Genomic DNA, 15699 nt, shown 5'->3' with positions numbered 1-15699 from the left:
AGCTCCCAGAAGCTCTGGACTGTGTGAGCAGTAAACAGTTCTCAGTCATTTCCTGTGCTGAGAAATTGTACCCTAACACAAGAAACCTGGTTGGCATCACTGTGGCCCAGGGTGCTGCTGACACAAGGAGTGTCCCACTGTGTGCCCCGCAGAAGGCTGGACCCCACTTGGCCTCCTCACCATCTCCAAGCAGGTGAGCATCCCGAGGGCGGAGACAGGGGCGGGGCTGAGCAGGTACAGGGCTGCTGGAGGCATCTGGCTCGGGGACCTCACACACCGACGGCCTGGTCACTCAGCGTCCTCCTCTGTCCAGCGACCCCATGGAACAGCCCCTGCCCCACCTGGATGCCCACAAATGTCCTCTGAAACAACCAGATGCAGGACAGAGGAAGGACGGCCACACAGGTGCCCAGGTGTCACTCAGCACAGAGGTGCTCCTTCCACGTGGCCCCTCAGACTGCACAGGAAGCACCTCGATGCCAAATGCACTGATGCGAGGGTGAGAGCCTCGAGGAGAAGGACAGAACTGTGGTTCCGCAGCTGACGAGCTGGCCTCAACAAGGCTCCCACACTTCCCTCTAGGACACAACTCTCGAATCTGCAAACAGAGAACTGCAGCCCCAAAAGAGAGAGAAGAAAGTGGAGAAAATCCCCAGATGGCCCGGAGTCCATGAGAACAGTCACCCTGGAAAACACCCCGGGTGCTGCACAGACCCAGGGCTCAGGAAGCCCATGGTCCTAAGGATGCTCCCCTGGCCATGGGGACAGAGCCCTTCACCTGAAGGGGCCACAGTCACTGCCAACGAGACCTCTGTCCTTCCGACTGAAGAGGCTGCAGTTTACAAAGGGGCCTCCCCGAGGTGAGCCTCTCTCCCAACATGGCCGGCTTCTGGAAGCCCCACCCAGAGGGCCCATCCATCCAGGTGGAGTGCCCTGGCAGGACTGGCACTGCTGCTCATCACCATGAGATGGTCAAGACCAGTGATACCCAGTGGTGAGGAGGTGGAGGATGCCACCCCTGCTCCTACCCCTGGCCTGGGCATGTTCAGAGCTGCTCTGGGGACAGGGGCCTGGGCTTCTACCTCAAGGCTCCAGTTCGGCGGCTCCTGTCTTACAGTGTGTGGTCAGGGCTGAGTGCCTGGTAACCAGTAACCAGTGAGGCTCACCTCTGAGGGTGCCACTCCCCAGCCTGAGCACAGACTCTGGGCAGCGCATCTCCATAGCAATAGGATCTCTACCGCCTTTCTGCGGCCCAAAATGGATGGAGGGGCCCTTGACAGACCCGAGCTGAGGTTGGGACACAGCTCACCCACACAATGAGCCCCGGGGTGGTTCTGGGAGGCCCTGATGCACGAGCTGGAACCTACTTCAAAAAGTCATTCTAAGTCATCTGTTTCTCCCCAAAAGAGAAGTCAGCAAAAATGTCTGTTAATTCAGGTGCCCAAGAGCAAAGCAACAGTGGGGGGAATCCTGCTCTCATGGGGTAGACACACACACACACACATGTACAGACACATGCACTCGTGGACACAAACGCACTTGTAGACACACACACACTAGTAGACACTCAGACACACACGCACTAGTACACACACTTGTAGACACACACAAACTCACAGACACACACATACTCCCAACACCACATGCCTTGTGCACGCTCTCAGGGCCACTCTCACGGCCCAACCTGCTGCCCAGTTGAGAATGTGGAGCCAGGCTCCATCTGTTCTCCCTCCCAGGCCAACACCATACTGCACTTTGCGTCCGTTAAAATGACAGCACATAATCAGACAAAAAGCCCTTCCTCTGATGAAAACAAAGCATTGAGAGGCTCTTGACCGAGGTTACTAAGACACAGGGCATGTGCAGTCAAGCTTATGTGGGGCTGGGACCAGAGATACAGCAACAACATGGCTCCAAGTCCACAGCCCAGATGGTCAGGACTTACAGATGGCAGGACCCCCAACACACTGTCCCTGCAACCCCAACAGCCGCCTCCTCAGGGAGCTGCTTCTCATTCAGGAAAACCAGGGGTGGGGGGCCCACAAGGCAGCCCTGTCTTGTGCTGAGGGAAGGGAGCCAAGAGGCCTGCATACCCACCACAAAGACTGGCCCTGGACACAGGCCTGGCCCAACTCTGTAGACGGCCATGTTGGTCTGCTCTATGCATGATAAAACCAACAAGGTCAGCTTCCTTGCAGACTCACCTGGCACCTCCTCAGTGGGGGCGGATGGAGCAGGGCAGTGCCAGGTAAAGGGAGAGGCCTGTAGGAGAGCCTGTCACTGGGTGTCACCCAGCGAGGTGCCCCCTCCTGGCTAGACCCTGTGGAATCCAGGGATACCCAGCCCAGCCACCTCTGAGAGCAGCAAGGTTTAAGAGCAAACACCAAAGTACACCTTGTATCAAGGTGTACACAAGCTCCTATCTTGGCCTCCCAGGAGAGTCTGGCATCTGGGGGGTGGGGGGAAAGGCACTGTTTGGGCTTAGACAGACTTCTGGATGCATGTTTTGGGGCTCTGAACACCCTGAGATGAGAGAGGTATCTCCCCAAATCTCTCCAGAGAGCTTCATCAACCTCAAAGTCAACACAGTCCTTGGGCAGTGCTGAAGTAAGCACTCGAGGGCCAGGACCCTGCCATCGCACCCTCTGCCCCTTCCTCAGCCATGCCAGGGCCTCTCCACAGTTTAAAACGAAAAGCCTATGAATCATGGGAAGAAACATGCCTCCTATAAAAGGAATATAAATGTTTATTAAGAAATTCTAGGAACCAGGTCAGGCATCTTGGTATCTTAGTCACTCCAGCTAATTAAAGGAAAAAAAAAAATCAAAATAGAAGCTCATCCCAGAAACTTGAGACAATGAGAGCTTCTCTCACCACAAGCACTCTGAGCCCTGGCTCAGCCGGTTGCCAAGGCAACCCAGTGTTTACCTCTCCCTCCACTGTGTAGGAGGATGCTGACCATTGACTGGGAACAGCTAGGCTGCCACCTCCAACACCTCACAGGAAAGGCCGCCTGGGTGTCCCCAGGGGCCCAGAAGACTGAAGAGGAAGCTACAGCCCCACCCCAGCCCTCTACCACTCTCCCAGGCTGAGCCAGGCCACAGCACAAAGGAAGGGCTTCTCCAGCATCCTGGGCCTGCTCCCCAGTGCACCCACCGCCTCTGCCCAGGACTGGAAACCCTTGAGGACAGCTTGGCAGTATGCGCAGATCCCAGGTTGGGGGAGAGGAAAGGAAGGAGGAGGTGAAGGAAAGGGAGGAGAAAAAGGAGGAAATATGAGGACCAGGCTGGACTTGCTGCTTAGCTTGGGTCAGCCACAACCAGACCCCATACCAGGCTGCCAGCCCAGATCAGGGCAGAACAGCCCAGAACAAGTGACCTACTGGCACCCAGGGAGTCACACCCTCCAGCACGGCTCCAGGATCCCTGCTGCCCCTGCAGCCACTCTGGACACATTGTGCCTTCCCCAGGCTCCTGCAGGGTGATGCTGGGCGTGATGACACACCTGCTGCAGCTGGACCCACCTGGCCAGAGGCCTCCTGACAGGCCTCCTTCCAGAGAAACAACTGCCCTGAGCTTTGGCAGGAGGCTGGCCACATTCACACACATAAGCATGCACAGCACGTGCACACATGCATGTCAGTGTCTATCTCCCAAGGCCCTGTGCAGAGCTGAACACATGATGGGAGGAGCTGAACATGGAAGAAGTTAAAACAACTGGCTCACAAGTTAGGGAGATGATCAGGGGAAGGGAGATCAATACTGATGGTTCTCAAAGGCTCAAGTGAGTGAACTGAAGGCTGATGCCACCTGTCCAAAGCAGGATGAGAGCAGGTAACACCCAGTCCAGTGTTCAGGAAGGAAAGCCTATCAAAGAAATCAACCCTGAATATTCATTGGAAGGACTGATGCTGAAAGCTGAAGCTCCAATACTTCGGCCACCTGATGCGAAGAGTTGACCCTGATGCTGGGAAAGACTGAAGGCACAAGGAGAAGGGGATGAGAGGATGAGATGGCTGGATGGAATCATCAATTCAATGAACATGAGTTTAAGCAAACTCTGGGAGATGGTGTAGGACAGGGAAGCCTGGTGTGCTGCAGTCCATGGGGTCGCAGAGAGTAAAACATGACTTAGCAACTGAACAACAACAAAGAAGACAAGGCTGAATTTCCTGCAAACCCCAGAGGCCTGATGGTAACTCAGGGCAACCACCTCGATCACCAACACAACAGCTATCACCGACACAACAGCTATCACCAACACAACAGCACGACACCTGTGCAGTGAATGCTCAGGCCCCACCCGGAAGAGGGCTCAGAGGAAACACTGAATGACATTTCATGATCATAAAAGATGGCATTCTGCAAAGTCCCTCAGACTATCCCAGGGAATACCCTGGTGCCTTAGGCCACACAACAAGGCAACGTTATTATTTTTTATTTTTTAGCTGCTCCGTGAAGCTTGTAGGATCTTAGTTCCCTGATCTGGGATTGAACCTGCAACCCCTCTAGTGGAAGTGCACAGCCATAACCACTGGGCTGCCAGGGAATCTCAAAGGCCACAGGATTTTCAGGCAAGCGGCCCAAAGGGGTTCTCTAGAAAAGACAAGGAAACCTGAGTAACGGCCCTGAGCACCCAGGGCTGCAGAAGCGGGAGTCTCGAGTGGTCCTCCTGACCATACACTCCCTGTCCTCGGGGACAAAAATGACAACTGATGAACAAACATGGGGAAGTCCTTCCAGAATGGGAACTGGGCGAGACCTCAGTGATGGATGGAGATCTGCCTGAGGCCCACCTGCCTGCCCCACCGTGCTCACCCCCAGTGGGAAAGGATCACCCACGACCAGTGGGCAAACCAGAGTGGTCTGAAGTAGAAAGGAGGACAAACGGCAGAAGTCAGCGAAGCAGGCAGGGCCCCTAAGTGGCCAGACTGCCTGTCACTCACCATACAGCTTAGATTAGTATCAGTGGCAACTGTGTAATGAATCCACACTTACTATCTCTCCCTCTAGTGAAAACCTGTAAGGTTTGTTACTATAAGATGCTAACCCCCCAGCTTCCAGACCCTCCCCCATCTCAGACGAACAGCTCAGCCGGCCAAAGGCCCAGGCAAAACACCACTGTCCGCCAAGGACATGCCTGTGCCTCCCAGGCCCTGGTCGGTCCCTCCTGGCGGCTGAGTGCTGAGGTTTGTGTGTGCCTTTTATGGTTCCTCTCTGTTTCCCAACACTTTCTTGCAAAAACCTCCACTCTTGATCTGTCATTAACTTTAGCTTCTTCCTCTAGCCCCCAAACACTGTATCTTTTTTATTTAATGGAAGTGTGTTAGTTGCTCAGTTGTGTCCGACCCTTCGACCCCATGGACTGTAGCCCACCAGGCTCGTCTGTCCATGATATTTCCCAGGCGAGAATACTACAGTAGGATGCCATTTCCTTCTCCATTTTTTAAAGTGAGTGTTAATATACTAAAAGAGTTAAAAACAAATGAGCTCAGAGAAGGAATATAAGAGAAAGAAGTTCCTGTCCTGCTCCCATCGGAGGAGGATGACATCCAACTTAACCCAAGGGTATAAGGAGCCCTGTCCTGGGCCCTAGACCCCCTGCCAGGCTGCCTAGCTGTCACCCTGCTGGGGCCCCAGGTGGGGGCCAGGAAGCCCCTCCAACTCCTAAGCCCCCTCCCTCTCCCACACCTGTGCTTCCTTCCAGCTGGCCGTGTCTGCAGGACACGGGCCTTGCCAGAAGCTCCTTCTGAGACAGGACCCAGCACAGGCCAAACGTCATACTCCCCGGTGAGTGACCACCAATTTGGGCCCCAAACTATTTCTTGCAAGCTCTTTCTCCGGCTCCAGGAGGCAGGCCTGTGCTCAGGGACCATGGGCCACCCACCTGTGCAGGACAGGCCACGGCACAGGGACGCTTAATCCAAGGCCTCAAGTCTCAGCACTTTTCCAAACAGGTCACCTTGGGACAGACTGGCTGATGGCCATGGAGGGCGGCCAAGTTCCTGGTTAGCAAGTGTTTTTGCATGATGAACTTGAGAAAAGGAGAACAATCAACAGATCACTCCCACCCCCACCCCCTCTGCATACAGTAAAAACCTGGAGTGTGGCTCCCCAATCCATGCTGCAGGTTCAGAATGATGTCATGCAGATGCCACACTGGGCCAGGCTGCCCTCACGGTACACACAAGGCCCATGGTGAACAGGGAAGACACCCACCCCATCTGCCGCACTGGGCCAGGCCTCCCCCACACTGCACACACAAGGCCCATGGTGAATGGGGAGGATGCCCTGCCGCACCTGACTCAGTGGGGACAGGGAGCAGGTGGAGGACACGGGACAGCCAGGCCACTGGAGGACCAAGGAGTGCTGTCTCCCCTCCAGGGCCCACTCGCCCACTGCAGAGCCTCCTTGCTGGAAAAGGGCTGGGGGCGGGTGTGGGCCCCGACGTGTGAAACAGACAACCGGGACCAGAAGTCATGGGTTCCATAGAAACAGGTTCCATGGAAACACACTGCAGGCTGAGATACTCAGGCCAGCTACAAGGGACAGAATACCTTGTAAATGGCAGAACTCGGGGTTGGGTGAGGGGTTCTCCTGTCCTAAACTAAGTACCTCATGTTAGATCACTGCCCTCAGAGTAAAAACTCAGAGGTCCAGCCTCCATTGTCTTGGCCCAGGGCAGGGACACAGGCCTCTGAGCCCAGGGCTTGGCTCCAGGGGACTCTGTCCTCTCCAACCGCTTCCAGTCACACAGGAGCAGGTGCTCCTGACTTAACTAACAAGTTTATTCCCATCTTGACAGGACACTGACTTCCAACTTGGGGCTGTGAAAGGAACAGAAAGCAGGCTCAGGAGTGTGGACTTAGATTCAGATTTGGTTTTTTTCTGGATAGTATGTTGAGATCCACTAGGACATTAAGGGTGCCATGGGCTGCAGGACCTGCCCACCCAGGTCTGGGAGACGGGTCACTTTGGGCACAGAGCCGGGTGTGGGTGCGCTGACTGTGAAGAACACACCCACGGCCACCTCCTAAACCGTGACGAAGACTATCTAGAAACATCTGATTCAACCTAACATTAGGGGACTCCCGAGTTGTCCTCTGACTTTAAAAAAGACTTCCAACAACAAACCTGAAAAACCAGCACTGGTCCAGGCAAGGAGGCTGGGGGATGCACAGAAGCCAGGCAGGTGGACCGGGCAGCAGGGGCTGAGTGCAGGTGAGCAGACGGTGCCCCAGCATGGCACCTGGCTCCACGCAGGACCAGCGGGACCCTCTGGCAAGCCACGGTCTCAGAGTGGTATTTATTGTTGAGAGCAGGACATTCCTGTAGAGTGGGGCAGCCTGGCAAACACCCCTTCATTTGCAATACAGCACCGCATGTCCCCCTCTGGGGCACCAGCACTACCTGCGCTGTAGTTTTGACCAAAGATGGTTTACATGGTATCTGATCATGAGAAAAACGATGAGACAAGTGCAGATGGAGGGATTTTTCTGCAAGGCAACTGGCCTGGGTCCTAAAATGCCAATGACCCAAAGACCCAGTGATGCAGAGAGACGGGGTGCTTTCAGACCCAGGGATGCTAAAGAATGAGGACAACCAAATGCAATGTGTGATTAACCACATCCTGGCTCTTGTGTGGGCCACCTGGGGGTGGGTGATGGTTATCAGGGAAACTGAATATGGACTGTATGTTACATAGTAAATAGTATTTTGAGAGGTAAAGAAGGCAGAAAATATAATATTTAGAGAGAGGAGGCAGGAAGGAGGGAAGAAAGACTTTTTTTAAACCGGGAGAGAATATTAACCTGGGAGAGAATATTAACTACCGACTAGGAGAATATATGCAAGTACACTGTACCATCTCCTAATGTTTCAGAAGTAATAAGGACTTGCGGGGGAAGCAGTGTGCGAGGGGCACATGGGCTTCTGACACCCTGAGGCCCTGCTCACCCGTCATCCCCAGGTTCACATGGGCGCAGCTGTCACACACGCAGACATACTCTGGAGCGGGGCTGCCTGGTATAGGTCCCAGCTCCACCCTCACCTGCTCTGCAACCTCCGGCATATTTCTTAACCAGTCTGAGTCTGGCTGTCCTTTAAAAAGGAGTAGCAATAGCAATGCCTGTTCCATAGGGTCCTATTGCAAATGGAAGCCCTGGCCCCTGGCGAGCAGTGTGGATATGCTGGACACAACCTAAGAGCTGAGTGTGTCATTCTACAGGTTTTTTATTTTTAAAACTCTTTTCACTGCCTTCTTTCAGCCCAAACCAGACACACCTTAACTATGCCCTGAAAGCTCCAGACCTCTGTTGGGAAGATCAGGTGTCACGGGGCACAGGCCCTGGGGATGGTGGGGAGGATGGCATGGCTTCTGCAGACACCCCAGGTCTGTCTGCTCTAGTGCTGTGGGGTTTGTGGGGTTTCTCAAGTTATGCATTTAAACACATTACTACCACATGTGAATAAGCCTTTGGTTTAATTTCTCCCAGACTTTTAGCCACCAGCAGTGCATCTCACCCTTGCCCTTCTGATGCACTACATCCAGGAGTTAGACAACCACCGACATTCAAAGTCATGTTGGGGCAGACAGGCCCTGAGAGCCAGGAGTCCCCACGAGCCCCCTTCAATGAGTGGACTTGGCAGTAGCACCTGCTCTGAAGAGGGGACTCCCCCAACCCTGTTGGTTCCAGAGGCCACACACAGACAGGGCCTCTGATTAAGCGAAACCTGGTCCTACCAGCTGCTCACATGGAAGCAGGTATGTGTGTATGTGTGTGTGTGTGGGGGGGGGGGTTCCAGTCTGCTTTCAGGCAGGGGAGTGGGGAGCAAATAGCTCACATGACACTCCTCCACTAGTGCAGGCTGTGCCGGGTGGCCCACGGGGCATACCTCACTGCAGCGGTGGCTGAGCACCAGCGGGTAAGCCATGTCAGGATAGCAGGATGGCTGGTCGTGAGGCATGGCTAACACGGCTTTGTTGAGGTTGCTTCAAAAAATGTTCTCGGTGTGGTGCTTTCACATGTACAAAAGGAGAAATGGAAGATTTTTTTTTTTTTTTTAGAAAAAAAGAAAGGACAGCCAGCAATATAGCAGGACCCTTAGCCCTGGGGAGACCAATATCTTTTGGTCTGTTTCCTTTCAAAACATAACCTGTCCTTTAAGTCAACAGACTAGCTGCACCACGCACGCGCCACCTATGCTGTCACTAATACCGCTAGGTCTCGATCCCCCACAAATGCCAGGTGGACACCAAGACACACACAGGAGTGCCCTGCTAAATCGTTTCCAACAGCAAACAAATGAGAAAAGCAGCACAGCTGTGCCTGCAGCAGGTAAGAGGCTGGGTGACTGACAGTACCGCCACAGAGCTGCACGCTGGAGTATGAGGCAGCCAGGAAAAAGAATGAAGCTGCCTCCCTAAGCAAACACACAGGACAAAAGCCTTGACTGGATGTGTTCTGTGGATCCTACATGTGTGTTTTTAAATCACCTACTCCGTGGATAAACATGCATGTGTATATACACAAAAATGCATTAAAAGAATCTGGAAAGAGATGTATCTATAACATAGAGAAACAGTGGCTAGCTGGGGGAGGGGAGAGCTCGTGAATTCTGCCTGCACACTTCTGCATTGTTTGAAGAGTTTCACAACCAGGCCGACTGGCTGGCTAGGACTGTGGGGGAGCAGGGGCGGGAGATACTGGCCTGGCTGTGGCCCAGACAAAGTGCTGGCCCTCTGCCAGCGTGGCTTGCTCTGGGTGAAGGAGATCCTGGCAGCCACCCTCCACGCTGATGGGCTGCCTTCCCAACACAGCTGCCTGGGGAGCACCTGCCAGGGGTCTAGGCTGGCAGTGTGCTTGGAATACCACGTTCTAACGCCAGAGCTCAAGTCAGGGGAGAGTTAGGAATAAATCCTGGCCCCCGTAATGGCCCTGGGAATCAAATGCCCTGTTCAGGGGGTCAAGATAAATTTTAAACAAACCCTGCCCCAAGTGATCACAGGAAATGGCTGAGACAATGCAACCTTCTCTACTTTCCATCCCACACAGGCCAGGTGAGCAGGAGCAACTAACTCTGGGACCACAGGAGGTGGGGCTAGATCCACCTTTCTAGCTAGGCCCCCAGACCTGCTGAGATGGCCCAGTCCAGGGTGCAAGGAGAGGTTCTGGCTGCTGGAGCTGGAGGGCGAATAGGGTACAAAGGTTATCTGAAAACAATTGTTTGTGAGAACCCACAGGGAAGAATGGATCCAGGATGTGTCTGGCAAGAAAGTCCGGGCCCACTCTGCCTGAGCTCCACTAAGCCCAGCAGGCAGGAACCCTCACATGTGTGACATTGCCAGGTAGGAGGGCTTGGGGGTGTCCTCAGAGGGATCCAGTGCTTCCCTTCTCCAAGTCCTTGAATTTTCAAATCAAAGCCCTTCAGACTCCAAGAAAATCTGCTCCTGGTTTAGGGAGTCCCCAGAGTGAGGTTAAGCAAACTTCCCAGGTCTGAGCTGGGAAGTTATGATCAACCAAACAGTAAGGGGATTCAGTTGCAAAGATGATCGTGTGTTTTGTTCTAGCATGTGCATGCTCTAACACCAGTTACCTAAAAGTGACAGAGGGTCATCAGTCCTGAGGATGACCAGTGGGGGATGTAACAGGGGACCACACTGCCACACAGCTAACCAGGACAGGTGGCTCTTTGCATGTAGTTGGTCTGGGTGGTGGTGGGAGATCGAAGTCAAAGCTGACCTTAGGACCTCCCAGAGGATTTTCACATATGCACACCCGTTTCCTGCAGACCTTCCAGGTGGTCAAGGGAGTAATGGGAATCAGTCCCTGGTCACAGAGCTAAGCAAAGCAAGCTTCCAACTGCCTCCTTTGCTAAAGTCATATTGGTATTCATGCCCCCCCATCATACAATCACTATTGTTAGGGGGTCCCTAACAGTTTGAAAGGCCTAGCGTGACCTGAGTCACTGCCTGCAGAGACACTCCCCACCAGAACACTCTGGGAGCCCACAAACCAGGGTCTGCCTCCTGAGTCTTCCCAAATCGCCTCTGGGTCAGCCCCTGCAGCTAGCTTGCCTAGCCTCTCCCTTCTGTGGGCTGCCCCTATGCCCTCTATGATCACCAGTTACTTATGCTCTGCACACCTGGGCTCAGGCTTCCTGAAGGTGCCCTGAGCCATAGGTAGGTCCTTAGTTCATAAGCAGATGCACCTGGAGGGACCCCTTAAACTTCAGTCAGCATCTGGGACCTAGGAACTTACATTTCCAAAGGCCCCAAGGGACCCTGTGCACTCCTGACTTGGAGATCTGCTCTGGAGGCAGAGATTCGAGTTTCTGCACACCTGGAAGGCGGAGCCGGCTCCCTGCTCTAAGAATGAACAGACTAGCACACTGCAGGCCAAAGAACGGATTCATCCTGTTCTGGCTTCCAGGCACCCCGGAGAGGCTGGCTTCCGCCCCTAGCGCCCCTGCCCTAAACATCTAGCCATCTTGCCCCGTGCCGCGCAGGGCACAGGCAGCCTGGACCAGGGGGCTGAGGCAATCCGGAAGGCAGCCCCAGCCGGAGGCCCGGGCGAGCCCCGCCCCGGGGCCGATCCCTCCGCAATTCGCGAATCTGGCTACCGGGTGCTGCCGGGTTGGGAAAGAAAGAGAAGTCGCTCAGTCGTATCCGACTGTTTGCGAACCCATGGACTGTAACTGACCAGGCTCCTCTGTCCATGGGATTTTCCAGACAAGAATACTGGAGTGGGTTGCCATTTTCTTCTCCAGGGGATCTTCCCGATCCGGGGATCGAACCCGGGTCTCCCGCACTGCAGGCAGACTCTTTACCGGGTTGGGAAGCCACAGTAACACAGGATTCAGAAAGCTTTTCCAATACACTCCTGTTCGGTACTGGCCTGGCTCTCAACCGAGTGCTCAACTCCAGCCACAAACCAAACGCGGCCCGGCTACCAGGTGATCGGGTCCACCTCGCTCAGAATCCAGAGTGGCCCCTCCCCCACGACCACACCCACTCTTGCAACAACGTCCCCACCTCCGAGTCCACACAGCCCGAATTCTGACTCAGCCTAGAAATGGCCCCGCCTTCACCCGAGACCCCACCAAGCTGTTTGAGCGGTCATAGCGCGGGACCAGAAATGCGGGGCCGGCGTGGGAGGTGCAGTTCGTGAGATACGCGGTTCCTGACACCTGCAGCCCGTGGGGCGGTTCATTTGCAAATTTATCGGGAGAAAAAGCTTTTCAGCTCTAGATTCTTGAAAACTGCGGCTTTTAAATCAGTCATTTAATCAGCTTATTAACTGTTTGACAAATGAGACGCCTCAACTTTTGAAACAAGGTTAACGGTATGAGAGTTTTGAACCGGTCCCCAAAGTGGAAGACTTGTGTCCAGAAGAGTTCGCGTGGGCTCAGAGGAAATACACAATTCTTTAAACCAAACTGGGAGAGAAAGCATGCCATCCATTGAAAGGTTGTTTCCACTTTTGTGTTAAAAGACAAAAAACCACAGAGCAATCTACGACAAAGTCCTGGGCCCGCGAGAGGAAAATGTTGCCCTGGGGTGGGGGGCGGGCGGCGGTCTGGGGCTCCTAGAATGTCAGCTCCCGCCACCCGCCCCCGTGCAGGTGCTGCCCGCCCGCATCCGGCCCCGGCAGGTGAGAGCGAGGCCGGGAGGAAGGCGGCGCAGATCCGCGGCCAGAAGGCAGTGCGCTCCTTTCGGGAGACAGCGCCCCGGCCCCAAGGAGCCCCTCGGGTTTGGCGCGCCCCCGCCGGCCGGATGGGCGGGGCTCCCACAAAGAGCCCCGGACGAGGACCCAGGACCGCCCCCCGCGTCGGCAGCCTCTGGCTCCGGTTTCGACAAATTAAACCTTAGAGCGCTGGAAAAATTACAGGAAGAGGAGAGCGAAGAATGTGCCGAGTGGCTGGAGAAAGCCCTGTCCCCGCGTGAACTTCGCCCGCCGCGCGCCCGGGCCGGGCCCGCCCCTGCTGAGCGCGCGCCCGACCGACGGGGGAGGGGCCAGGAGAGGACACCCGCTCCCCGCGGCTCCCGGGCGTCCGGGCGGCCAATCTCCCCGGGTGCCACTTGCGACCCCCATCCAGCTCGCCCGCACCTGCCCGCGCGCCCCCGGGCCTGGGCGGGGTCCCCGCCCCCGGGCCCGATGACGACACTCGCCCCCGCGGCCCCGCCCGAGCGCGCCGGAGGAGGGGGCGTGCCCGGCGGGGGCGCGGTCGCCGGGCGGGTGCCGGCTCCCAGCGCACCGACCCGCTTCGCGCGGCGCGCAGGGTCGCCCGCAGCCCAGAGCCACGGGGAAAGGGGCGAGGCCCCGACCGTTCCCGGCCCGATCGCCCTCGCACCCAGCTGGTGGCTCCGAGGGCGTGGCTGGGCGACTAGCACTGGCCCCGGATCGCTTGCTCGGGGCTCCCGGCCGCCCCACTGACCTGTGTGAGTTCTCAGGTGCGCCTTGAGGTGCGAGGATTTCCCGTAAACTTTCTCGCAGCCCGCGTAGTGGCACTTGTGCTTTCTCTGCGGGGACTCGAGGTCGGTGCGACTTCGGCCCCGCCGGCCCCTTTGTCTGAGGCCGGGCTCGCCGCTCCCCGCGGGCCCCGGCTCTCGCTCGGGCTCCAGCCCCGCCTCGGGTTCGGGCTCGGGCTCGCTCCACGCCGGGCTGAGGGGCGCGGCCGCCGCGCCACTGGCGCCGGGGAAGGCGGGCTCGGGGGCGGGTGGCGGCGCCGGTGGTAGGCGGCAGGGGGTCCTCGCCTTCCGGGCCGCGGCGCCTTCTCTGCGCTCCGCCGGGGCGGGCGCCGGCGCTTGCTGGTTAAGGTCCGCTAGGATCCGCGCCACTACGAAGAGCGAGGCACTGTCCTTGCCGTCGCGGCGTTCTTCGACGCGGGGCAGCGTGGCGGCGACAGTGGCCGCGCCCTCGGGTCCGGGCTCCGGCCCCTCCCGCGGCCCGTGCACGACCGCGCGGTTCGACATGGACACGAGGCACTCGGCGGCGAAGTGGTCCACATAGGCGGCGGCTGCCATGCTGCGGGATCCAGCCGGCGGACGGGCGGCACTGCTGGTTGCTGCGAGTCGTCAGCGGCGCATCCGCACCCACGGCCTCCGGAGAGCGGGCGGGGGGCGGGGGCGAGGCGCGCCCTCTCCGCGGGCTGGGCTGGGCGCGCAGCCGCCTCTGCCGTCACCCGCGCGGCTCCGCGTCTACTAGGCGCCCGCCCGGCTGGGCTCCGAAGAGTGAACGCATGGGGGGCGCGGGCGAGTGGGATCCCCACGCGACGTCAGGGGCGGCCTGTCCTAAGGATGCCGAGCGGCGACGTTAGGGACGACCGCGCCAAGTCGCGGCCGCAGCCTCGCCGCGCATTGTGGCAGGCGGGACAGCAGCCGTGCGCGCCGCGGCTCGGTGTGGGCGGCCCGGCTCCGGGGGTGGGCGGGGCCGGGGCCACATCTGGACCCGACGTCAGCCCCCAGCCACATCCTGGCGGCGCAGGTTACAGGCGGCGGCGGCGGCCGCGGGGAGCCGCGCACGCGGAGGGGGCGGGGATCCTGGAGCGCGCACCGGCGGGATGGAGCGGTCGCGCGCCCGCCTCTGGGGAAGGGGCGTGGTCGAGGACAAGGACTGGCGCCATTGGCTCGCGGGTATGCGGCCCGGCCAATCCTCACAGTGAGAGACTCCCACTCGGCCTAGGGGCCTGCGCGTGCCAATGGGCGTGCCCCCTTGGCGGCGGGAGGAGGGGCGGAAATTAGAGCCGTGAGCCGGGCACGCTGACGCACCACGTCCGAGGGCGGCAGGCTGGGGCGTGGCCGCGCGGGTCGCTCCCCCACCCCTCAGCGGCTGGGACCCTGCGGGGTATTTTCCTGCTGGAGCTTTTGTACGGTGACAGCCTTGAACCCCGGCGCGGAGGTGAGCGCTCAGGAGGGCGCCCCTTTGTCCCTCCCGCCCCGCCTCTGCCGTGCGCCGGGTGGGCGCGCCCTGCGGGGCTCGCCTCCGCTTCTCCCTTTCCCCTCCCGAGCGAGGTGCCCAGCGAGGAGGCGTGTCCGCTCTGGCCAGCTCGGAACAACCCCGCCGCACCCGGCCGAAGCTGGGTTCCTGGGCGGCCGCGCCCCGAGATTCGGGCCGCTCGCCCGCTGCAAGCTCCTCCCCTGCGGAGCCCGGTGTTCGGCGCGGCCCAGCAGGGAGCGGGGTCTCGGGTGGGGCAGTGGATGCACTGACGGGAGGGACCTGGAGCTCCCGATCGTCCCGGGCAGCCTGGAACTGGGACCGGCCGCACCGCCCTTGAGCCTGGGTCAACCGGAGGCGGACTGGCACCAGGCTGGTGGTTAGCCTGGCAGCGTGGGTGACGTGCCCACCGCGTCCCATGGTCGCAGGAGTGAACTACGTGCCGGGGCGCTGGCGCCGCTGCTCATGGAACGCGGGGCCCCTTCCTCTGCCTCCCCTCCCCAGGCCCGCTGCCAACTTCTCCCGGCTGCCCCTCTCCCTCGCCGCCGGGGAGGCTTCCGACGCCACCGACTGCGCGGGCCCCGCCCACAGCGCCCCGCCCACCCGCTGCCTGGCCCCGCAGAGGAAATGCTCCCTGCCCTGCCCCGCCCACTTGCCCTTGGCTCTCGCCCGCGCCCTCACCCTCGCTGTCTCCGAGACCACCCCACCGCCCTTCTCCAGGCCTAGGCCATCAGCCTAGAGGTTAGAGGCTGAAGCCGAGGGCA

General features: G+C 58.3%; 1 protein-coding gene across 2 annotated transcripts in view; it reads right to left on the bottom strand.

Annotated features, from left to right (window-relative positions):
* Window positions 1–14367, bottom strand: part of LOC128066546 (Krueppel-like factor 13) — a 39992-nt gene extending 25625 nt beyond the window's left edge. For both annotated transcript variants that reach the window (XR_008201224.1, XM_052659577.1), the window contains exon 1: window positions 13437–14367. Coding sequence is in view for 1 of the 2 variants with exons in the window: in XM_052659577.1 (XP_052515537.1) it covers window positions 13437–14025 (589 nt within the window). In the remaining variant the exon portion in view is untranslated. The remainder of the gene's footprint in view (window positions 1–13436) is intronic.
* Window positions 14368–15699: the final 1332 nt, after the last annotated feature.

This window comes from Budorcas taxicolor, chromosome 21 (genome assembly GCF_023091745.1).
Source record: "Budorcas taxicolor isolate Tak-1 chromosome 21, Takin1.1, whole genome shotgun sequence".
Taxonomy (NCBI): Eukaryota; Metazoa; Chordata; class Mammalia; order Artiodactyla; family Bovidae; genus Budorcas; species Budorcas taxicolor.
The sequence above is the reverse complement of the archived record's forward strand: the minus strand, read 5'-3'. Positions and strand labels throughout refer to the sequence as shown.